The following is a 25,616-nucleotide window of genomic DNA, read 5'->3' as shown; positions in this document are numbered from 1 at the left end:
TTCAAAAAAAAAATCACATACTATATTCTTAAAAATAAAAAAAAAAATAAAAAATAAAAAAACTCACATACTATAAGTATAAAGAAGTGAAGAATTCACGTAAGTATTTTTATCCACCCTTTGAGCTTGATGGTTTCTCGCAAAAGGGGATCTAAATCAATTTTTTTACGGAAAATGTTAACTTCATACCCATATTCCACTATCTCATCCTTGCCAATCCTTCAAATGTTCACACGAATCTTCAACTATTGTAAACAACTTACAAATAAAGGTGCGCTTGTTGTGTAATGTCGTTTTCTTGCAAGAGTGTATGTTACCTACTGTACTGGACCTTCGACTAGGCATTATGCCCTTGTCGAATCGGAACCAACCACCATTGTATTGCGTTTGAACAGTTGAGTGGCTGCCGGCTAGCAACTTCTGTTCCTCGGATACAATTCGATCCTTCTACGACCAAATCACAATTTGTGGAAAGCCTTTGATGACTTCCTTATGAAAACATCAATTTTAGTTTGGGCATGTGCCCTAAGAGCAAGGAGTCTATTATAGAAATAGTTTTAGATAACTTATTGTGTGTCCTTAAGACACATGTTAACAAATCCTAACTCAACTGACAAAAATGCAAAAATTATTATGTCGGCTGTTATAACCGGTTTGTACTCTGACTCTCTCACTTTGCGTGTAGTTTATAATAATTTTATCATTCTGTCTATCTATTAAAAAAAGATTATTTAATAATTAAACAATTTTGTGTGGCTATTATTTAGTTTTTCCAACAACGTCAACAAAAGGAAATGAGATCCCCGTTGTCATTGCATCTGTGACTGTGGCTGTTGGGTCTTACGATTTGAATGTAGTTTTGAAAATTTTAAAATAGAAAAATATCAAACTTTGAAACTTTTGACAGTTGGTAAGTCTCATCCCAATAAAATGGTTCTAGATAATATTAAGTTTATCCTGTTGGTAAAATCTCAGCTCAAATTCTACAAAACCATGTTAATGACTTAAAGATTAAATTGATATATGATAGATAAGTATTTCTATAACTACTATTTGAGCTTGATATTTTCTCACAAAAGGGGGTGTCGATCATTTTCTTTAATTATGAAAATAGTAAATATGGTTGGATTAGTGGTATGAAGTGGTTTCAATTAAAAAAAAAAAAAAAAACTAATAAAATGCAATGTTCAACAAATAGTATATATGGGTGTGCATTGTTCTCAAAATCGTATTTTAACTTGTAAAATTGTTCAATTTTATGTTTTTAGATATGAAAAATGTGTTAAATCGGTTGTAAACTAGTTTTCTGATAAACTCGGGAAAATCTAATTTTACACCAAATAACTCGATTAAACTCACTGAAATTGTATAAGGACAAAACTTATATGCATTTCTTTAGATGTTGTTTTTCCAGTTCCTTTCACAAAAAGGTAGTTATTTATATTTTTTAATTAAAAAAAAAAGAAAAAGAAAATTGTTTTTAAATAAAAATAACTTCCCCATGTTATCTAGCACAGTAAAAACTGTGTATATGGAATTGTACATAAAGTTTGGTCCATTGTATAAACTCACATGAGTTTACTTGTGTTCTTTTTTTTTCCCATCTATCAAAACAAACAACTTTTCTCAGCTCTACCTGCAATTAATTTGGTCTTTGGTTCTAATATTGAAGATTCTTTATCATCTCGCGAATAATTTGATGATGTTGGAGACGAATACAGCAATGAAGATGATCTTATAACCTTGTAGAATACTTGAACTTTTGAAAAGAGTAACTCTAGTTGTACTTCCCTCTCATGTGTATATATCTGACTTTCTATATATATATATATAAAAAAAAAATCGAGTTTACGTGACCAACGAGTTAGTTGAAGTAAAAATTCGATTCAGACAACTTTTTGGATGTGTATGTGTATTTGATTAAGCAAATTGCATTGTTTGAGACTTCTGTCTTTCCTTACATTGAAGCAACCTTCATTTGTTTTTTTGTTTTTATTTTTCTTATAATAATAAAATGTTCAACAAATTTAGATTTTAAAATCACAAACTATTGCCAATAGATGGTGAATATTTTTGTGACAAAGAAAAGAATACGTGAGAATACTTTCACCTAAATAATAACAATATATGTGTGAATCCTCAATACAAATCATCATCATTATATTAATGCATTTCATTTTATCGTTTGTCTCAATCCATCAGATTAATGTTTCTTACAATTGAAGAAATTTAAAAGAAAAGAGACACCTTGAAGTGGTTGTGCTTATCCATCGAAAGAGAGAACAAAAAGTTAAGCTGGTTTAACCACCAAGTTTAACATTATCAGTTAACCAGCTTAATTACCAATATGGTTAAGTGACCATGACAGGATTGTGGATAGAATTATAGGTGTGCTCAACTCTTTCAAAACATTGATTGTATTAAGGTATAATTATTTATATTACACTCTACCAAAACTTAAATTATATATTAATTACATATTTAGTTACCAAGAATTAATTCAAGGGAAAAAGAATTTGGGGCCCTTAAGCACGAAGTCAAGAGTTCAACACCTAAGTATTTGAAACCAACTTGAAACCAAAAATAAACATAAGGGACCAAATGTGCAATTAAGCCAAAAAAAAAAACTAATATATTAATTGCCCTAACATGAAGGAATTTCAACTTTCTGATTTTACATCCTCATAGAAAACATTACATAACTTCCATTTAAAACATACTTTCGAATTTTAGAAAATTATCCACACTTCATATATATGACTGAAAGTTGAAATTTAATCTACTAGTAAGATGGTTATTGATTTAATCTTTAAAACTATATAACAGAACAGACTAAAGAAACAAGTTGAAAGATTAGTACAATTGTGAAAAAATTTGTAAAAAGAAGAAACAAAACCATGAAAACAACCAAAACTCAAAAGGGATAAACCAAAAGCCCTCCAGTTTCTTTTTACAGAAATCAAATTCCATATAGAAAGTCTAAAAAATAAGTATATGAACAAAAACAATAAATCTGAACCAGCTAGTACCCTGTAGCTATTCTCAATTTCTTACTAAACAAATTTTTCAGGAGAACCTCTCCACAGAGCATTCTATTAGACATCTACCAACCAAGAGCATACTACCCGCATGTTCGAGTGGTAGAGTGTGAAGATTCTTAGAAGCAGCATATCTTAGCCTTTGATTCACCTACAGTTATGATATCATATCCATTTATTTAGGTAGTGCAAGAAATACTATATATGTAATTATATAAAATAATTAGGCTTAACTGCAGTTTTGATCAGTCCCACAATTTTGGCCCCCTATTTCTAGATCAATGATTTCGATCCCCTAATTTTTAAAATGCGCGACTTGTACCCCCCACCTGGGCCCTTTGATGTTGAATTTTGATGATATGACAAGTGAGGGACAAAAAGTGAAGACAAAATAGACGGACCAAAACTACAGATTTAAACCTGAGATGTATTCAATGAATATGTGGCATGCAGTATGCACTACTCAACCTACCTAATTGAAATTCAGAAAGGGGCCTCAAGTGATTCTTCCCAGACATCTCCACTGGCATTTGACATGTCTTCACCATCTTCTTCCATAGAAAGCCTAATATATTCTCTGTGTGCAAAACGGTCCCACTCTGTCATATTTGGATCCTCGCGTTCCTGGACAACAGAATTTACCAACATTGCTAAAAAAGTCTTCGTTGATAGCAAAATAGGATCTAAAACATTCTTCTACCTGACGTATGAGAAACGGATCACGAGTTTCAAAAGCGATGAACTTGTTGAGATTGAAAAGAATGTTGAAAACATTTCCAGAAAGTTTGCTGCTTTTGACATCACGTAATGTGATATATCCATCATTCTGCAAAACTTAGCATGGTTACAACATGGCATACTGGAGAGCAATAAAAATGAAACAACCAAAGATGCAAGAAAATGAATGAAGGAGAGACCTCTGGTCCAATCATATCAACAAGCTGACATAATATATCTTCGAAAAGCACTGGTTCTTGGGCCATACATTCCATTCGATGCAACTGCTCCTCGTAAAAGAACAGCATTTCATTTGATGTCAACACTCCATTTCCATCCAAATCAATGCATCTGAACCTACAACCATTTAGGGAAAAAATTCTTTAAGATACAATTTAAAATTAAAATTTAATGTTTAGGAAGAGAGGGGAAAAAGTTCACTGAAAGTGAAACTTGGCACTGGATCTTCATTCAATTCAACTTAAAAATATTCTTTAGAATTAAATGGAAAATTAAAGAAAGAATTTGACCACTTGAAACTAGTTCTTACTAGGTTATAGGCCAGTTTTTAATGGTTTTAGAATTAACTGGGTTTTTTTGTTAAATACACCTTACCTAAATAGAACCCAGTTCAAACCCTGTTAACCAGCTAGTCTAATCCAGTTTTGAAAACAATGTTCTGAAACATAGAATGAGTTAATTGAAAAGGGACAACAGACTTATGCAAGTGATTTATTGATTTATAACAAATGACACGGAATTGGACTTCAATGTCATATTATTATTATATTGTCGCTGTTGTTGTTAGAATAGAAGAACTCTATTATAATACTATCTCCTAATATTAGGTCCCGTACGACTTGGTAACTAAAATAATTTGATTCATGATTTCCCTATTCATTTAGAATTAGGAGTCGTGTGGCCCTATATATAGTGGTTAGAAATTTGTATCAAGTTGGTATCAAATCATTGCCAATTATATTTCACCCTAATTAAAAAAATAAGAATTCTTATTCTTCTCATTCTTTTATCTAAAGCCCCATAACTTCCACAACTATTATAAGAAATTCAATATAATTGTGCAAGTGAAATGGTTAAGAAAATAACTAGCTTTCATTCATTATCCAAGTTGCCATATATCAGTCAAGACGTACGATTTTCTATGCTGCTAAAAGGATCTCCAGTATTTGAGAAGGCTAGGGAGTATACCAGTATTCCAGACTAGGTTCAGATGACTTATCTTCCTCTGCAAGTATAAAATGAACAAAATCTTCATAGTTCATCTTCCCTTCAACTTTACTGCTAAATTTTCGCGGAACCTGCCTCAGTTTTAGCATAAATAAGACAAAAAAATTTAAAAGATGGAACTGATTTGATTGACTGGTTTAACAATTATAATGCTCAGGACTCAATTTAAACAAAAGAATTTGAGTTTATTTCCAAATCAAATTCCACATTTAAAATACCTTCAAAGTGAATGGAACTCGTTTTGTTTAAGTCGTTTACTTTATTACTCTTAGAGTATGCGATGTAGATAAACTAATAGGGGAAAAATTATCATCTTCAATGAAAACTAAAATCAAATCATATTCAACCAAATTTGAGTGGATATCTAAAAAATCACAAGTCCACAACAGAAAGTAAAAGGATTCAAAGTCAGTTTCCAAATAGAGAATTTTGTTTATAAATCAAATTCCTAAAATTTATCGTTCCAAACCCGCTATGAATTTACAATATGAGCCCCACATACCCATACACAGTAAAACTAAACTTGACACATTAAGAAAGATGATAAGTACCAACAGACCTGGGAAAAAATTCTATCAACGATCCGATATGTAAGAGAATGGTTCCCATATTTAATAAGGTTCTCTCTGTCAATGAAAAAGTCGTGATCTGTGTCGAGCTCCCAAAATTTGCAGTAAATGACATAAAAATGCTCATATGAGAAGTACCTGAAATTTTTTCAACAAAGAACTAATGTAGCAAACAGAAATAAGAAAAGAAAAATCAAACTCTAGTGACAACTAAAATGAAAATGGAAATTAATCATGAGCTTGCACATCTTTGGAATCAAATGACTCAAGATTGAACATAGAGATAGCACAAAATGTAAGAAGCATAGCAACATTGGTATGGAATGGATGCATATTAGAGAACTTAGTTTTTTTTTTTATAAGCAATGTTAATTGTTGGTATTACAATATTATGTTAGTTTTTTCTCCTTTTCCAGGACTTGAACCCTGGACCTCCTGCTCCTTAACCCTTAGCTCAACTAGCTTAACCAGTTGAGCTACCCATCCTACCCCGCATGTTAGACAACTTAGTGATTCTGTACAGTTAGAATAACAGCTGTCAAATAGTCAGATTAATATCAGCTTCAGTTATTTGTATCCAATGCATTCAGATCTAGCAAACAGAGAAAACACAAACAATTCGTCAGATTCAGAATTCAGTGGATCTCCATTTTCTACCTGTTTCTCTTGCCATTTTCCTAAACTTTCCAGCATTTTTTCTTGTAACCTTGAATATAATTTTTGTATAGGCAAATATCAGTTAGTTTTCAGGATTTGGACCCTGAACCTTCTTTTTAAGAGTCTCTCATCAAATGAGATAAGGCCTGAACATAAGTTTATAAGTGGGGGCAATTCTCATTTCACAAGCCATTTTGTAAGGGTTGAGTTAGACACAACCCAGATTCTAAGATGGTATCAGAGCCTATTAAACATCTATTGAGCCACCTGCTATCACGTCACCGCTATCGGACCACCAGGTCACGCTCTAGATGTCCACTCTTGGGCGTGAGGGGAGTGTGTTAATAGTCCGACATTGGATGAGATAAAGCTTGAACATAAGTTTATAAGTTAGGGCAGTCAACATTGTATAATCTGCTTTTATAAGAGTTGAGTTAAGCTCAACCCAAATTCTAAGAAATTCTATTTAGGTGTTCTTGGCTTCTCTTAGGGGATCTCTTGTTAAGGAGGTTTTAAGAAAGTCTTTACTCTTTACCCCTTGAATTAAGGGCCACAATTTGGGTGATGGAATCTTGGAGGGGTGACTAGTCGGCAAGCAGGATGATTAAATATTCCAGTTTTATACCTCCAGCTGGTCCCATTCACGGTCCAGTTCACAGTAGAAAACTAAACTGAACCAAATAAACAGAAAAATTTATAATAACAAAACTGAACTGAACTTTGTTAATTCCAAACTGAATCGTACTAGTCCATTGGTTCAGTGCACTAGTCATTTCAAGTTCAGAACTGAACTGTTTTTCTTATATAGAACCAAGTTGATTCTTAGTTCTGAATTGGTTCAAGAACTAAACTCAACTGATTTTAAATAGTTGAACAATTGATCCATATAAATGGAAGGAAATGAAGTAGGAATTTGAAGAACAAGAATTATTATATTTTGCAAGGAATGTTAAGAAGGAATTTTAAGATCTAGAAAAAAGCTCCATAAATTTGAATATCTGAAGTTGTGTAACATTCTGATGGAGATTTCAATTTCTAGGGGTTTTGCAAATTGGAATCAAATGTGCTTGTGCTTGGATTGCATAATTGGAAAGTATGAGACAGCTTCACGACGTTAGAATAGAACAGTATTTCAGTCTCTTATTTTATTTTTTGGAAAGAAGTGATAGAAAATGGAGAAGCAATGAAATTAATTGGACTGAGAATTTCTGGACTGCAGAAAAGAATACGAGTGTTTGTTGATCTAGACATACAATTACACAGTGATAAGTGACATTATTACAGTCCAGTAGGATTAATGTTCATTGACTCTAGCAGTTCGGTTCTTTTAGTTAAGTGAACTGCGTTTGAAAGGCCAGTTCAGTTCACATACAGCATCAACAGTTCGGTTCTTTGTAGATAGGTTTGGTTCTGTTCTGCAGTTCAGTTTTTTTATTTTTTTGTAACAGCCCTATCTCCAGCAGTTTACTTAATACAGAAGCAATGACTACCATGATATTCTTTTTTAAACACAAAATATAGTTTCTATTTCAAACTTTTTTAGTATAGACTTTACCTCAGAACTTTATTAATATCCTCTTCTTCATCTACATGCAACATGGCATCAATTAGGTTCCCACGCTTCAACTCCCTCAGAGTAAGTCGGCCATTTCCTGATCTATTCATGTAGTAAAATATTCTATGTATGACAGTCTCAGCTGTTTCAACAACAACAAAAGAACAACAGTCAGAAATACCTCAAGAACTTTTTTCAAAACTTAAAATTTTATAGATGTGATGTTAAAAAGAAAGATAGAGCGTGATAATCTTATCAGACAGTCTGCATTCTAGCATGCCCACCCCCAAAGAAAAAGTGTGGGAAGGAAAAGAAAAAACTAAAGTAAATCATATCTTAATTGGATAACCTTATTGTCAGACATTAATTAGAAATTAGCCCCAACTTATCTACTACAAAGAACCAAACTTATCTACAAAAGAAAAATGCCAATCGGAATTAGATGTCCTCCAAAAATATTTGGACAAGTCTCGTGACTAAGAGATCTATTTATTTACGAAACAAATTATAAAAAAAGTAAAGAGGCTTAAAACAAAACAAAACATTAATCTAAATTAAAATAATATGATCGTACATACCATATCTTTCTTGAAATTCAGGCGTGCTGTGCAAAAACTCCAATCCAGGATGAGAAGACAATAGTTCCCTCAAGATAGGTTTGAAATCATCCTGCATCAGAAATAGATAACATCAGTGCAATTCTAATTCTAATATATAACATTTTAGTAAGCTACCAGGCCCATAATAATTCATGTTTAGACTTGAGAGATGAACAGCAAAATACTTGGGAGTAAGGGTATGACAACTTGTAAAACAAAGCAAACCTGTACAAGGTATGTTCGATGTGGCTGCTTCAGTATGGTATATATTTGTGTCGGTAAATCCATAGCTAACATATTGCTTCGAATCCAATAGTCGATAAATTGATCCCTAAAATATATGTAAAATTGTAAGGAATAAGGCCCAACAGGACCAAAATGTTTCCGTGAATAAATTCAGAATAAATTATAATATCTAATCTGTTAACTTCCAGTTCTCTACAAAAGCCACACATGATCTATCATGATAAAAGATATTTTATACATAAAATACAAATCATATAATGAAAAACAGAAGTGGAAAACTGAGGGTAGCAATTTCCCCAGCTAATTTTGAAAATGGCAGCTACAATTGATCTAATCTAAAACCGAACAACAGTTGGTTGTCAGTGGAAACACACAGGTGAACCAACATTTATCATTTGTTTGTTATCTATCCATCTATTACTATACTGGATTAATTGCTACCTCTGTCCCTTTATACAAAACCCTTTTGAGAAGTTTGTTTATGAGACTCTTTAATTTCTCTCTTGCATTAATTATTTTCTTACTAAGATGCCCTTGATTACTTTATCATCTCTGTCTTGTAAGGATTGGGGGAAATGTGTATAATGAGTCTTGTCAGTATAATACAGTTCATGCATGCTCACAGTTTACCTAATACACACACACACACACACGTGTGAGCGCATTTTTTGTTATTAATATATTACAAGTGGCATATTTTAAAAATTAATTCATAATATATTATTTATGCATCATACATGACCTGTCAAAAATTATTTACTATTGTACCGATAATGTTTATAAAAACTAAAGCAGATAGTATTTTCGTCAGTCTAATTTTGAATAGTAAATTATATGAACTAATACACACACACACGTGTGAGCGCATTTTTTGTTATTAATATATTACAAGTGGCATATTTTAAAAATTAATTCATAATATATTATTTATACATCATACATGACCTGTCAAAAATTATTTACTATTGTACCGATAATGTTTATAAAAACTAAAGCAGATAGTATTTTCATCAGTCTAATTTTGAATAGTAAATTATATGAACTGATACATACACACACAAACATATGTGTGTCAGTATAATTTTGAATTTTAGGCAGGACCTTACGATCCATGCTATAATCACCCGAGAACGAGATACAATCTTTCACCCTCTCTTAATCCTAGGTAGAATCTCGATTTTGACAACATTGCCTCCACTCTGTGTTATAGTCCTACATGGAGTTACCCAGAAGTGCCACCAAGAACTACCAACTTTAGTTGCGTAAATTCTAAATTCACTTCAACATTGAATTCAAACAACAAAGAGTGAAACCAGTGAAAGGGTCCTCCAAAATAATTCTGAAATCACATTAGGTAGTCAATCCCGGATAGCGACGCGGAGCAGCCAACCCCAAAACTGGGATAGCGAGATAGCGTATATTTGAAGTATTTAATATATAACTATAGTAATTAATACTACACATATCTAAATATTTTAATTTTTATACTAAATATATGTAGTTATTTTTTATTTTCAAACAATATCTAATAATTACTGAACTAATATATTATTTTTACTATTATTTAATTATGTTATTTGGTTAATTTTATAAGAAATATTTTCTCTGGCAGCCTCGTGTTATTTTTGTTATTATTATTTGTATTGTACTGTTCGGTTAAAACTTAGAGGCCCACATTGCTCAAAGCCTCGAACAAAAAAATAAGCCCATTAGGTTATTTTGATATGTAAGTATGTAACCCTAACATCAACAACACAGCGCCGGCAAGCTTCAAGACTTTGGTTTCCCTTCTTCACAATGCCAACTATCTCCTTTTTCAAACATATGATATTTTCAGATAATGAAACAAACCAAAGCGCGCTATCGACTACCTAGGAAATCACCACCCACAAAATAGTTAAATCACCAACTAGGGTAGTATTTGCCAGGTTAGTATTGCCATCCAACATAAATGATATCATTAGAATATAAGTGATGGTTGATCTAAGGTTTAAGATCATTTTCTTTCATTCAAGCAATGTTTTAAAAATTGAACTGGATGGTTCGATTGAACTGTGGACTGGCACTGTCTACTGTTTGCTTATTTGAACGATTCGCTTGCAGTTTTGCCCCAGTTCAAGCAGTCTAAATCAGTTGAACCATGACCCAAAGGTCTCACCGGTTTGATGTCTAATTCGATTTTTAAAAGAATGCTTCAAGGGAAAGGATGAAATGTTAGAAATTTAAAGTACATTGATTAAACAATCGCAAACCCTATGAAGCATAACCTATTCACCTAGAAAATAAAAAACACTTTTCAACTGCTTATTTTATGTAGCCCTATTTTCCATATTATTTTATAATGGAATAGTCCAATAAGAGATTTGGTACCTTGTTATGGTTCCTGTAAAACTGACATCAATCTTTCTGAAAAGAGCAGTAGAGAAAAACGAGGGAAGTTTGCATATCTCTTTCGTAAAAGACTTGAACTCTGAAATTCGAATACAAATTTATAAAAGAAGTTGAAAAGGCAACTAATATTTCTCCAGAATATTGTCATAATTGAGAATACAGAACCAAATAATCCCACAAATATCATGTTCTTACCAAGTAATTGCAAACCATCCAAATGACCGTGAAATCGATTATCAACTTGAAACAGGAAATGCTCTTTCATTTCATTTGGAGGTGGACGACCATTTTTGAAGTAGAACTACAAACATTCAAGGTAATGTTAATAAACAGTAATACAAGGAATTAATGCTTTCTAGATATAACCCAGAAAAGTTTGAGGAAAAATAACAAATAATTAGTTAAGACATTATATATACCTGAGGAATGATCTCCCTTACAGGGTCACGGACTAATTTTAGTGGAGAACCTAATGAAGAAGGGCTAGTTCTCTGTTTCATGGTCCGTGGGGAACCAGGTGAGCTGCGTGGTGAAAGTGGTGGTGTACTCCCAGCCGGAAATAAGGAAGGTAACGGGTTGATTGAAAGAGCATTTGAATTTGTTGAGTTCTCAAGTGCACTGAAGGGAACTCCAGCCTTTGCGTCAGCAAGCAGTGACTTAACCTGTGTTAAGAATGCATCAATGAAAAAAAAACCTTGAAGGAAATATACATAAAATACGGATATACGAATTAAACAAACAAGAAAGCAAAAAAGAAATGGCAATGCTTTTGTAGAGGGCAACTGGAAATAGATTAAAACATCTAGTCCTAGCACAGCATAATTCAGGAACTCAACAGCCTTGCTAATAAACTTACACTATTCATGAGAAATACCTTTTTATATGGCAATGGTTTATAACAACCATTTATTTAATTAAAAAAAATCAAGTGAAAAATGAGGAAATCTCTTAAAAAAATAATCCGGAAAAAAGGGTTTGGATCAAGTGACCTGGTCCTGACCTGAATCTCACTTAATTGACCTCACTATTTTGCATTTTGTTTAGTATCTTTCCATACATCTCCATGGTACAAATAATGAGCATCCCTATTCTGCTCGTTGTAAGTTTATCTACTAATGGTAATGGCATGTTAATCTCACTATTCAGCAATTATTTTAGTATATATTTTTGTATGCACTCATATACCACAATGCCATCTTCCATATTGTTATGGTAGAGTAGATTTTGGGCTTGCTGCCACAAACCGCCATCCACTATTAGTAACATAGATACAACAGTCTACAAGCTACATGGTACCTACATTCTACACAAGTTCAACATCTTAAGTTGTTTCCTCACATGATCTAACAGGAAAGCATATCATCGAAAGCTCCATATACTAATATTCCTATAAGATGGTGATTAAAATGAACATACAAGAACAGTTGTTTGTCTATTGTCAGAACACAACAAATTCAGACTCATACAAGCATACAAAATAATGAATTTAATTTAACGCACAAGCTTTTGCAAAGTTAATCACTTTCTATGCCTCAAAAGTCATCTTAAAGGTAGAGGAAAGTTCCAAGATTAAAAAATATAATGAATTTAAAGCACAAGCTTTTGCAAAATTAATTATTTTATGTGCCTCAAAAGTCATCTTGAAGGTAGAGGAAAGTTCCACGATTTAAAAATATGGTCAAAGAGCTCTATTATTCAAAACATTAAAACAGATACCACTTTCTATGACTGACTGATTGCAGTCTAAAATTTCCATCAAGGCATTAACAACGAAAAGGAAAGGTTCACTTATTGTGTTTGAAAGTATAAAAGCAAAAATGGAGCATTAGACTGAATACTAAAATGAGGCCTCTTATTCGTAAAAGTTTGAGATTAGCCATCTGTCGTGCGGCAATGCACTCAACGTCAATACAATACATAAGAAAGCTACTTTAAAAGGAAGCGAAGAAACACTCGTATGACAAGTTATTTACAATAGACCATATACGGCACAATAAATAAATACAAGCCGGGTTTTAGCTACAATCATCCAAGCTAACGTGATCCATACAACGGTCCCCGTGAGCATAGCTCGTTTGGTAAGGACGTTGCATGTATTATGCAGGACCGAGGTTCGAACCCTGATACTCCCACTTATTCACCTTAAAAAGTGAAATTCTAGCCACTAGGCTACTTGACCAAAAAATAAAAAGTGATCCATACAGATACAATGCAATTGAATAGAAAAGATAATCCATCAACATATTAGGGTTTAAAACCTAATTACTATACTGAACTCTTTCACATTTTAGTCCAATTTTGCTAACTAAAACTCCCATGAAACAATAGAAAACACTTACAATTAGGACAAAAGTAAATAAAATATATTCCACAAAGCTCTATTTGCATAATCTACATTAGTCAAATAAATAGTCAAAATCATTGATTCATAGAAAAACATAAATGGGTTAAGTTCAAATCAACTAAATATCTATTTACCAAACGAGAAGTATCTGGAAGTGAAAGCCACTGCGAGAAAAGCTCTTCAGCAACATAAGGACTCGATTTGAGAGAAAAAGGAGAAACCTCTTGAAGCTGCAACATATCTGGGTCCAAAGATTCCAACTTTCCAGTTTCCTCCACATCCATCTCAATCACAACACAATTTTATCTCTCATACAAACTTAATAACCCTAATTCAATCAAAATTCACAAACCCACTAAAAAAACCCTAAACCTCAGTTCTTCAACGATCACTGAAATTGGTTCCCTTATTCTTCTTCTACTGGTTTGGTTAGCAAAACCCAGTTACCAAGTTAGCAACTTTGAGGCAAAAACAATCATGGGTATCGATGAAATATGAGAAAATTGGAGTGTGAAATAGATGAAGAAATGAAAAAGAGAAAAAGAAAACCCTTGTTTGGTTTAGAGGTTTGAAAAAGAGATGAGAAAGAGGGAATGGAAATGGCAGTGATGAGAGAGAGAGAGAGAGAGAGAGAGAGAGAGAGAGAGGAAAGAGAGTTGTTTTTATCTGTTTTGTGACTGTGCACGCACCGTACTAACTGAAACTGTGGAGAGTGTGAGTAAACGAATGGATAATGCAATTAACAAAAGCTGTATGAAAATTTCAAAAAAAATTATTATTTTTCTTCACTTTGGTGGACTGATTTTGAAAAAAAATTTCAGGTGGGAAAAAAAAATATAAACAGTTTTTCTTAGATTTGAGTTTGTGTTTATTTATTTAGATTGAAAATGGAATACGTTATAATAATTTATAGGAAAATGCTAAACAATGCCCCCGGGGCACTGTTTAAGGAACCAAATATAGTAATATCATATTGAAGTTTGTGCGGTCAACGCCTCGAAAGTCTAAAAAGTATTATTTTCAATTTTAAAATTTCCTTTTTTGGTTTCCTTAACCAATGCCCCGGGGGCACCGGTTAGCATGACCCTAATTTATAAAAGTATATGAAAATTAAAGATTTCACAATTTTATGTGTAACAATACTAGTATCATTTGAAACAGAATTGTCCGTTATAATTTGTAACTGTTTCACGCAATTTCACGCAGTAAGTAATGTTAGCCGTAAAAAAGTTGATTTAATTGTTCTGATTTATTTAATACACAGTGATTACTGGGTTAATTGCGTATAATTCATTTTTCTATAACCTTGCACAATTTTGATAAATTAAAAGGGCACGATAACCAATCGTTGGTTGGTTAAGTGGTTATTGACGTTGGACTTGGTAGGGAGAATTACGGTTCGATCTTCCGCAATTGCGATCGGGAGAGAGCTGAAACTAATTGATGTCAGAACTGACATCCGAATCAAATTATACAATCTAATGGACCAGATACAAGTGAAAATCACGACAAACAAAAAAAAGACATGAGATGAAATAAGGCTCTGTTTGGTAAAATAAAGCTATAAGCAGTTAAAAATAACATCTCTTTCTATAAAGTTACATGACGACCATTTTACTCTTGAGTATTCATTTTGTTGTTTAGTTCTTCACATATTTTATAGAGGAGAAAACACGTTCAACACTTGCAATTGCCACATACAAGGTTGTCAAATTTGAGTTTTCACATCAACTCGTAAACTCGTATGAATTTAACTCATATTAAAATTAATATAAGTTCTTAAAATTGTTAAATGTACATGCTAAAAACATACTAGTATAAAATATCATTTATAGAAATTAACGTGAAACATTAAAATAAAAAGTAAGAGTAAATATGAAGCTATACTAAAGAAGAAAAAAAAGTTGAATAAAATTCAAGTTTGATTGGCAATTGCTAAATTAATCACTCCATCTTTTATATTATAAGCTTGTATACACAAGCAAACTCTAAACCCTAATTTGTTTTCTTTGTTTTCCCTCCATTTTATTTTGCAATTTTTATTAAAAAATAATACAATTTTGACTTGAAAATGGGGGGCAATATTTCTAACCACTATGGCAAGTATACCAATTTTGATTAAAATTATGTGCAATAATTGATAAGCACCATCAATTTTAAAAGTATATCATATCAAAATTATTGTTGACTATATTATTCATCACGAAATATTTTTATGTTTTTCCTGATCAATGATTTTTTTTCTACCGGATCATAAATTTAGAGAATAATTATCATGTGAGATTTGGAAAGTTATTATCACGTATAATTTGGAAAGTTATTATCAAACTCAATTCTGCTAAATCAATTTTTTTTGCAATACAACCAAACACAACCATAGTCATGTCACTAATCACATTCATTATTTTGATTTTAACATTGCAGATTTAATATTAACCGATGATCAATTGATACAATATGCACTACCAGACCAATTGTGATTTAAATTATGTCCACAAAGTGTTAAACTCCATCAACTCTCATAGGAAAAATTTCATACGATAATTAAGCACCATCAATTTTCATTGCACAATTTAAACAATTAAAAACCGATAATCTCTTATATTATAAACTTGCTAACATAAGTTAACCCTAAACCAAATTTTTTCCCCTCTCATTTTCTCTTTCTTTTTATTGCAGCTTTATATTAAAAAAATACAGATTTGTCATTTAACCTGCATCCCTTACTTACAATAAAACCTTTCAACCGCTAAAACATGTGCTTCAATTATGAAAGAATTTAGGAAACATAATATGTAAACCCTGTTTTCAATAAATTTGAACGGCGGAACTAATCACAATTTTTATTTATTTATGGATGTCTACTAAAGTTTATGTTCTTGATTATGTCTTTAATTTTTTTTAACCTTTAATTATCATCAATTTTTTAACCTTTAGTTATCATCAATTATTTTTTAATAAGTAAACAAAACGATGGGGTTCCAAAATTATTTTAAAAATATATAAAATATAAAATAAGCACATAAACAAATATAGAATAATTAGTCCATGAAATTCCCTATACTACTCTTATTGAAAATGCTCTTGAAATTTTTGTATTTTATTTTTTATTGTTACATATTACACCTAATTAGACTCATTCACCACATGGGTCAAAGTTCTAGTTTTTAAAAGAGTTACTAATTCGTTAACAATTTTACAATTATTATTAGTATAAAATAAATTAAATAAAACCCAACAACTATCAATAATATGAGGGGAGGGATTAAATTACACCGGTGTAACATTTGAGTAATGTTACACCGCTCAATAACGCTTTAACGAATACAAATTTTACAAAATTCATAGTTGGATTGAAAGCTTATATCGTATAGATTATCTATGTTGAATTGTATAAAAATCTAAAATTGTTTGATATGTTTTTGAGATAGATCAAGATTAACTATGTATCAAGGTCCTGGATTCCGATTCCACCCTACCGACGAAGAAATCGTTTGTTTCTACTTGAAACGGAAACTGACAAGAAAGTTACCACCGTGTTTCGATCATCTCTCCGTTATTGATATCTACAAATTCGAGCCATGGGATCTTCCAAGTTTATCGAAATTGAAAACTAGGGATTTGGAATGGTATTTTTTCAGTGGGTTGGACAAGAAGTATGGTAGTAGTAGTAGTAACAGGACGAATCGTGCTACTGATAGAGGTTACTGGAAGACTACTGGCAAGGATCGTGTTATCAAGAACGGAGAGGTTACTGTTGGAATGAAGAAGACTCTTGTTTATCACTTGGGTAGGGCTCCACACGGTGAACGCTCCAATTGGGTTATGCATGAATATAGAATCATTGATCAATCATTGCCCAAACATGGATTGTAGGATGCATATGTTCTCTGTAGGGTATTTCAGAAGAGTGGTTCGGGGCCAAAAAATGGGGAGAAATATGGAGCACCCTTTGTTGAAGCTGAATGGGTTGAGAATGTTGTTGAAGAAAATGGGGAGGAGAAATATGGTGCACCCTTTGTTGAAGAAGCTGAATGGGAGGAGAATGTTGTTCAAGGACAGATACTTCCCTTGCCACCCGTTAATAAGGAAGTTTTGAAACAAGATTTGTCCGCTTCTGATATCAACGAATGGGTGGATTCGTTGGTGGCTGTTGATGATGATTATCTTGAAATGTTTGATCTTGACACCAGTGTCACAATTGGAAGCGTCGTTGAAGGATGGATACTTCCCTTGCCGCCCGATAATAATGAAGTTTTGAAACAAGATTTGTCCGCTTCTGATATAAATGAATGGGTGGATTCGTTGGTGGCTGTTGATGATGATTATGTTGAAATGTTGGACATTGACAAGGATAGTGTCACATTTGAAAGCTTTGTTGAAGGACAGGTGCTTCCCTTGCCGCCTGCTCGTGCGCATGATCCTGATTTCGATGAATGGTTAGCTGTTGATAACGAGTATCTTGACACTAATGGATACAATGCTGAGGATTCAGATTTTGATGTCTCCGCCTATCTCACAGATTTGGGTGATATTAAGAATGTTGACGAGGTTATAGATCCGTCTGTTGATGAGTACATTTCCCAACCCTCTCCAAGCACCACCACAACAACCATTGGCATTACCTCAACCAACAACAAGCTAAATTATGAACAATGTTTTTTCACATCCACCCCATGTTTTACAAAATGTTATGCCATCTGCTGAGAAAAATGTTGCTAAAATGACATTAATGCCACCAACTCAACATTATATGGAAGTTTCTCAAATTGATGGAACTAAACCATATATTGACAAGCTAGATAAACCAATCAATAGCATGTTTGTTAATCCTCCTATTGTCAATGATGACACATTGGATTTGGAATTAAAGCTCTGAAGTTGTAAAGGAATTCATTCCTATTGTTTAGTGTTAGAAAAATGAAATTGTTACAAATAAAACAAAATTGTTATGAATATATTAGTAGATGTCCATTAGTCTTAGCTCATATTCATTGGCCCATATATTGTCCTATAAATAGAGCATATGATACAATGTGATACACACTTGTGAATAGAATAATAACAATGGTCTATTCCTTTCTCTTCTCTCTTTCTCTTCTCCTTCTATATTCTTGCTATTCTTTAGAAATAGTTCATAACACGTTATCAGCACGATAGTCTCTCTCCCCTCTTTCTCTTGTATTTTTTTATTCTATTTTTTTCGTTTTTTTTTCATATTGATTCACAGTCTACGATCCAGAAGTATCGTAGTAAAATTTTTAAAATATGAATCCTGAAGATTCATAGTATGATGAAATTTTAAAATATGAATCCTGAAGATTCATAAACCTACGCTTCTAAAATATCAATCCCTGAAGGATTGAAAAAAAAAATAACCGATTTGATCTATTATATAGTTCTTAAAGAACTTAAAAATCCAAATTTTGTTCTCCATGAAATCTTGATGAATTCAATTGGGACAGATCCCTGAAGGATGTACAAAATAATTGATAAGATCTATTATATTTATAAAGTTTTTGAAGAACTCATGAATAATTCAATATATTTATGCATCCCTGAAGGATTGCACCAATATATGTATTCCTATTACATTATAATATATGTTATACAGTTCCTGAAGAACTTGATGTTGTATGCATTCCTGAAGAATTGCATAAATGATTAATTTTACATTATAATGATGTTATATAGTTCTTGAAGAACTTCTTATAAATTATTTCTTATGAATTCCAGAAGAATTCAAAATACATATACATGCATCCCTAAAGGATAGCTTTATCAATTTTTTTTTAGAGTTTTGGCTATTTATAATTTTTATTGAATTTATTTTTATTTATTGTTATAATAATAATAATAATAATAATAATAATAATAATAATAATAATAATAATAATAAATAATAATAATAATTTAATATGTATCATCATATTGTAAAGCTAAAGCATAAAAATATTCCAATTTATTTTCAATAAGTTACTAATTAATCTCATTCATAGCATATGTTACATTATAATTATTATTAATTTCATTATGTTACTATTTAATTTGCATTATAAAATTTTAGTACGTTACATTATATTAGTATTAATAAAAATAATTGGAATTATCTTTTATTAGACTGTGTTTACTATGTTTATCTAATTATTTGCTTAATTTTATTATTTGATAATAGTATATATCAATGATAAATGAATGAAAAAGCATTCTCATAAGTGAATGAAACCTAACCCACTGATGTTACTCCATTCCCAGAAGTGAATGTAGTAACACACGATTACCATGAAAAAAAAATTGTGGTCATGGTCGTGGTAATAGTCATGACTGTGTTAATTTTAAAATTTCGGCTTCTCACTAGAAGTGAAAGAAAAAATAATGAAAAAAAAGAGTAAAAAGTGGGCAAATTAGTTCCTGAAGAACTAAAGAAGAAAAAAGGAAAATTCAATTGAATGCACAAGGAATAAATTATTCTTAATCATTATGAAGATCACTTGTGATATAGTTCTTGAAGAACTAATACTTTAATAATAATGATCTCCGATGGATTACTCAAAGAATATGAATTTCACGAACCATTGTTAATGAAAAATTATTTGTATAGTTCTTGAAGAACTTAAAATTCAATATTAAAGCATTTCTTGTAATATCGCTCAAGAACAATTTTTCATAATCAATGTTTATAAATATTGGTGGTATAATTCTTGAAGAACTAATATTTTAATTTCCCTAAAGATATAGTTCTTGAATAAGCAAAAGTTTAATATCAAGTATTCCAAAAGGATTGGAAAATTGTAATTTTTCCATAGCCATTGTTGATAGAGATATATTGTTAAGTTCCTGAAGAACTTACAAAATTTTATAACATGATTACAATCGATATGATATATTTGATCTTGGTATAAGGTGAACCAAAATTAAAAGGAAATCAATAGAAGAAATATTTATGTCTCTTGAATATGCTCTTGAAGTAGCAACTTTAAAAAAGAAAAAAAAAGTTCAAGAATATTTTGTATATCCATTGTTTTACATACATTGGATGGATATTATTGATATATTAAACTCGTGATTGAATGCATGGTTCAAACGTTTTTTTTTCTTCCTCTCATAATAATGATTATTCTTTGCTCTTAAAAAAAAAAAAAAAAAATTATTCCTTGCAAACATAAATTGATTTTAATTATTCGGTTACATATTTAAATCAATTGATTGATTTTAATTTTAAAATCTTTTAATTGTTACTATATTTTTACTCTTTTAATTCTCATACAAATAAATTATTACTATTTTTTTATTGTGTTCCACCGAAAAGATTTTTTTGTAGAAACATATTTGTTTAGCTTGAAAATATTCATTGATACTACTATTCATGAAAAATTAAATTTTATCTTTGGTAGTACGAAAATTATTGAAGGCTCCAGAAGAGACAATGCATTGTTATATCGAGAAACAAAGTTGCACTTTGCTAATGTATTTTATATTTTAAGTCTTAAAGAAATTTGTTACCGAAGGATATTCACATAAATGAATATCATATTGAAACAAGAAACGACGGAAATATTTTATCTCTATATTACGAGACATATTATCAACTTTTGTCTCTAGTTTGTGGTGTACTTATGATATTAGTGCAATTTAAGCACATGTTCAAGTAAACCAGAAGTTTACAAATAAATCATATTAATTTTATCATTGGCTAGATCAGTTGGGTCATTTCTGGTCTATTATGAAGCGAAAAATTTCTATGAATATGTATTGAATGGCCAGAAGTTCATTCAATCTTACACTTTTTGTGTATTACTAGTTCCCGAAGAAAATTGATAAATTTAGTAAACGAGCGTCTCTTATTTTATATATAAGGTGATATTTATAAATCAATACACCGATCATGTGGACCAATTAAATTTCTATAATTTTAATTGATGCATCAACTAAATGGTCACATGTATGTTAGTTATCAACTCACAACCAAAAGTTTGTGAGATTATTTTTGAGAGCTCATTATATATATATTATTCTATAAAGTATTTGATAAGTATCATATGTTAATTGAAATTTATACCGAACATCTTGTAGAATATGTTCATACAAACAAAAATAATAATGGACTTGAAGATCCATTTTTTAGACGTCTAAAGTTAATTACATGATCGATACTTATGAGATCAATATTTCTAAGTTCTATTTTATATTTTGGGAACATTTAAATATATATGTTGAGATATTGATTCGCTCAAGCCAATAAGTTATTATACGAAAGTCTTCCCCTTAACTTGCAATTAAGTTTAGTTTTATACTCTAATATTTTTCATATAAGCATTTTTGGATGTGTTGGTATATTCCAATTGTTCCAATATAATGCAGTACGATGAATTATTAAAGAATATTGGGAAAATATATTTGATACAACTCTTCATCCCTTATAAATTATATTGAGCCAATAGGGACTTGTTTATAGCCCAGAAGGATAATTTTCAAGTGATGATGAATTAGTTTTCCCAATATTAGGGGGAGGGAATAAGCAGCTGAAAAATATGAACCTGAAATTCAAATGAATCACTTGAAATAAATAGTTATTATTATCTCATCTTGATCCTCATATAAAATAGATTGAACCAGATGTTCAAAAGATATATCATTTGCAAAGTTTTTGAAATCAACTATCAGCTGCTAATGCTCCAATCAAAATGGATGTCCCTGTTGGACAATCTTATATTGCAAATGAATTTTAACCACCCTGTAGCGTGGTAGGTCAGTCGGTTCCAAAGATAAAAATCCTCAAATAAGAAAAGGAGCTAAAAAGAAAGATGACTCAAGTGAGGATATGAAAAGATTATTTGACATAATTAATTTTCTAGTTCCATAAGAACTTATAAGGTACCTGAAATTTATGAAAATAAAGAGATCTCGACGAATTATATTATGAATGGAATACGATGAAACCGAAAGAAAATCAACGTTGACGATGTTTATTTATATAATATAGCGCTATATATGATAAGAAATAATGAGGATCATAAATCAAAGTCTATTAAGGATTATAGACAATGAAATGATTGAATAAATAAATAGACGTAATTGATACAAAATTAAACTAGCTTTGCAAAGCGGAACGTTTTTGGACCAATAGTTCATTCCATCTGCAGATGGAAATAATTCGATATGAATAAATTTTCAAGAGAAAAATAATGAAAATAAAATATTTAGAGTTTGAATTGTTATTCAAGTATATTGATAAATGTCTATCATTGATTTTCAATAAGCATATTCACCTGAAGTGAATTCCAAAACTTCTTTGTAATTAATTAAGTTGAGTAGCATATGAAATACTCAATTTATGTGAAATATGTGTTTTAACGTATTTGACTGGCTCACTGGATAATGATGATTATATGAAAATCCCAGAAGGATTTAATTTTCGTAAGACACATATATATTGGAGAGGTGACTTAATAAACATGAATAAGTCTCCTTATATACTCGAGCAACATCTATATGCATGTTGTATAATATTCTTGTTGAATATTTCCAAGTGAGAAATATGAAAATGACAATTTGTTCATTTTAAGAAAATATTTGGCAATGAATTTGATATATTTAAAATTTATGTCGATGATAAAAATATGATCAAGAGACTCCTGAAGAGCTTGAGATATTGTCATTTCTTACAAAATAAGTATTTGAAAAATATTTTGTGAATCATGAAGTTTATATACAGAAGGTTCTAAAATGATTCTATATGAAAGATAAAATCAATTACGTTTTGTAAGATCACCGATGTAAACAAATGTCATTTTAGAGTTTGAGTAAATGATGAAGAACTAATTGGTCTTGAAGTACCGCATTTTGGTTCTAATGGGGACAAATACATTGCTAACCTATTATTTGTTGTCAATATATCATCAAGTATATATTTTTGGTTTAGATATGCAGGTTATTTGTCTAATCCTTATAAGGGTACCGATCACAAACAAGTTGTTTGGTCATTACATGAGGAAGTACAATCACCCATGGAAATATGTGAACCAAACTATAATAACAATCTCATGAAATAAAATGATGCGGAAAGTTTAGCACTATATGAAATAGATCAAGAATGTGATTTGTTTGAAGTACGATATTCAACAGATACAAGGGGTTGTGATTTTTCTTATAAAGGGTTTTTGCTACAATTCAACATGAAGATCATATCACAAACACTGCTAATTTGAAGAATATAATAACGAAGATATAAGATTGTCAACATGTCATCACCAATTGTCAAAGCTTTGGAGCAAATAATATTGAAGATTATTTGACATTTTTCTTCTTAGATATATTTGTATTTATCAGGGGGGAGATATAAATATGTTCTGCACTCTTTTTCCCTTCACCATGGTTTTATCCTACTGGGTTTTCCTAGTAAGGTTTTTAATGAGGCAGTTCACACACAAAAGACTATGTACTCTTTTTCCTTCACTATGATTTTTTCCCAATAGGTTTTTCTCTAGTAAGGTTTTAATGAGGCATATCCTCAATGGACATCTAAGGGGGAGTGTTATGAATATATTAGTAGATGTCCATTAGTCTTGGCCCATATTCATTGGCCCATATATTGTCCTATAAATAGAGCATATGATACAATGTGATACACACTTGTGAATAGAATAATAACAATGGTCTATTCCTTTCTCTTCTCTCTTTCTCTTCTCCTTCTATATTCTTGCTATTCTTTAGAAATAGTTCATAACAAAAATCATCTTTAATAATATATTTTATCTTGAAATAAAGTTGCTACCTTATTGAATTTATTGAGTATTATGAAGAAAGTAGTTAATTAAAGACTTAATTGACATTTGAGTATACAAGAAGACAACGCTAAACATAAGGAGGCCATATATCTTTATGATTTCAATCACCACAATACACACACCTAAACATAATTAATATCTATGGTTATAATTTATAATTAAGGTTTTACTCGTTCAATTAGTTATTTTATGGGAGAGTGTGTAACTCTCTTTGTTGTATGAGAGAGTGGTAGAAAATAAGATTAGTCCTTTGTGAACTTTTGGAGCTAACTAGTAGCACGGGCGTAACGTTACGACGCTATAAAATTGGTTGCAATTCTAAATATTTAAATTGAAAGAAATAATTACATAGAACATATTTATATATCAGTTAGAATTTATCCCGCGTAAAATAGATTTTTTAAAATTTTTATTAGTAAGAACTTATCTCACATATTATAATTATTTTGAATTTTTTACCAGTGATAATTTATCTCATATATGATAGTTAAAATTTATATATCAGTTTGTAACTCATTTGAATCTCTTGTAAACATTGTTTGATAGGTGATCGAAGAGGTACTCTCTACCCCAGATTTAGACGTAGGTCAATTTTGAACTGAATTGAGTAAACATATTTTGTGCTCATCTTTACCATTTTTTGTTGTTTGCTTGGTTGGATTTTAATTATATTTAGATTGTTAGAATTATTATTATTATTATTATTTAGTTATTGATTGCTATTGTTATTTGCTCCATTATTTATTCTTGTAAATTTGATCAAAAACTTCGAATACACAAAAAATAGTGAAGAGATTTACGCATTCATCACGTATTTCACTTTATCTTGGTATTATTCATCAGAGCGCAATTTGTTTAATATGCATATGTTGGAATATTTTTTTGGCAAAAAATTCCTATAAACTTAGAGTCAACTGATTAATGCTTATATGAAGGAACATTTAAATTCCCACAATCCTAACCAAATGATTTTCTCCTTAAAGTATGTATGAAAGTTTGAAGGAAAGGTGTTAAGAAGAACTAAATACTACCTCCGTCCCGAATTATAAGAGAAAATAAAAAAATCACACTTATTAAGAAAAAGTAAAATATGAGAATTTGAAATATGTTTTTGTGGGTTTTTCTTGAAATAAGTTGCATAGGAAGATGTAAAACCAATTTTTATTGGTGGTTGTTTATTGAGAAAATGGTAGAGAGAGAAAATTAAATGCAATTTGCATTTAATTTTATGAGAATAAGGGAAAAATATTCTTGAAAATGACTTTCTCCCTTATAATTTGGGACAAAAAAAAATGGCATTTTTTCCCTTATAATTTGGGACGGACGGAGTAGAGTATAACGGAATGAAGTGAAATGATTCGAACCAGATTATATTTTCCATTCCACCATTTAAATATAGGATAAGGGGTCATTTAATGCACCAGGAAAACATAATAGAACGGAACAAATCTCTATCTCCAATGTT

The 25,616-nt window shown here is 30.9% G+C and overlaps 1 protein-coding gene and 1 pseudogene across 1 annotated transcript; one reads left to right on the top strand and one right to left on the bottom strand.

Annotated features, from left to right (window-relative positions):
• Positions 1-2,898: 2,898 nt before the first annotated feature.
• Positions 2,899-14,119, bottom strand: LOC123902386 (serine/threonine protein phosphatase 2A regulatory subunit B''beta-like). The gene is made up of 13 exons (XM_045952094.1): positions 13,499-14,119; positions 11,440-11,682; positions 11,216-11,321; positions 11,000-11,099; positions 8,609-8,714; positions 8,363-8,453; positions 7,785-7,926; positions 5,563-5,710; positions 4,965-5,074; positions 3,956-4,112; positions 3,739-3,864; positions 3,511-3,662; positions 2,899-3,189 (listed from the first exon to the last, which is right to left on the bottom strand). The coding sequence occupies exons 1-12, from the start codon at positions 13,646-13,648 to the stop codon at positions 3,522-3,524; spliced, it is 1,620 nt and encodes a 539-aa protein (XP_045808050.1). The 5' UTR covers positions 13,649-14,119; the 3' UTR covers positions 2,899-3,189; positions 3,511-3,521.
• A 2,689-nt stretch (positions 14,120-16,808) lies between these two features.
• LOC123889381 lies at positions 16,809-19,028 on the top strand (annotated as a pseudogene).
• Positions 19,029-25,616: the final 6,588 nt, after the last annotated feature.

Source organism: Trifolium pratense, linkage group LG1 (genome assembly GCF_020283565.1).
Source record: "Trifolium pratense cultivar HEN17-A07 linkage group LG1, ARS_RC_1.1, whole genome shotgun sequence".
Classification (NCBI taxonomy): domain Eukaryota; kingdom Viridiplantae; phylum Streptophyta; class Magnoliopsida; order Fabales; family Fabaceae; genus Trifolium; species Trifolium pratense.
This window is presented reverse-complemented; position numbering and strand designations above follow the sequence as displayed.

Excerpts from the sequence above, each read along its gene's own strand:
- LOC123902386 (XM_045952094.1), bottom strand. The coding sequence starts at position 13,648 with ATGGATGTGGAGGAAACTGGAAAGTTGGAATCTTTGGACCCAGATATG. Across the intron at positions 11,100-11,215 it reads GGATGGTTTGCAATTACTTG|AGTTCAAGTCTTTTACGAAA; the intron begins GTAAGAACATGA and ends TTCGAATTTCAG. Across the intron at positions 8,715-10,999 it reads TTTACAGGAACCATAACAAG|GGATCAATTTATCGACTATT; the intron begins GTACCAAATCTC and ends CATATATTTTAG.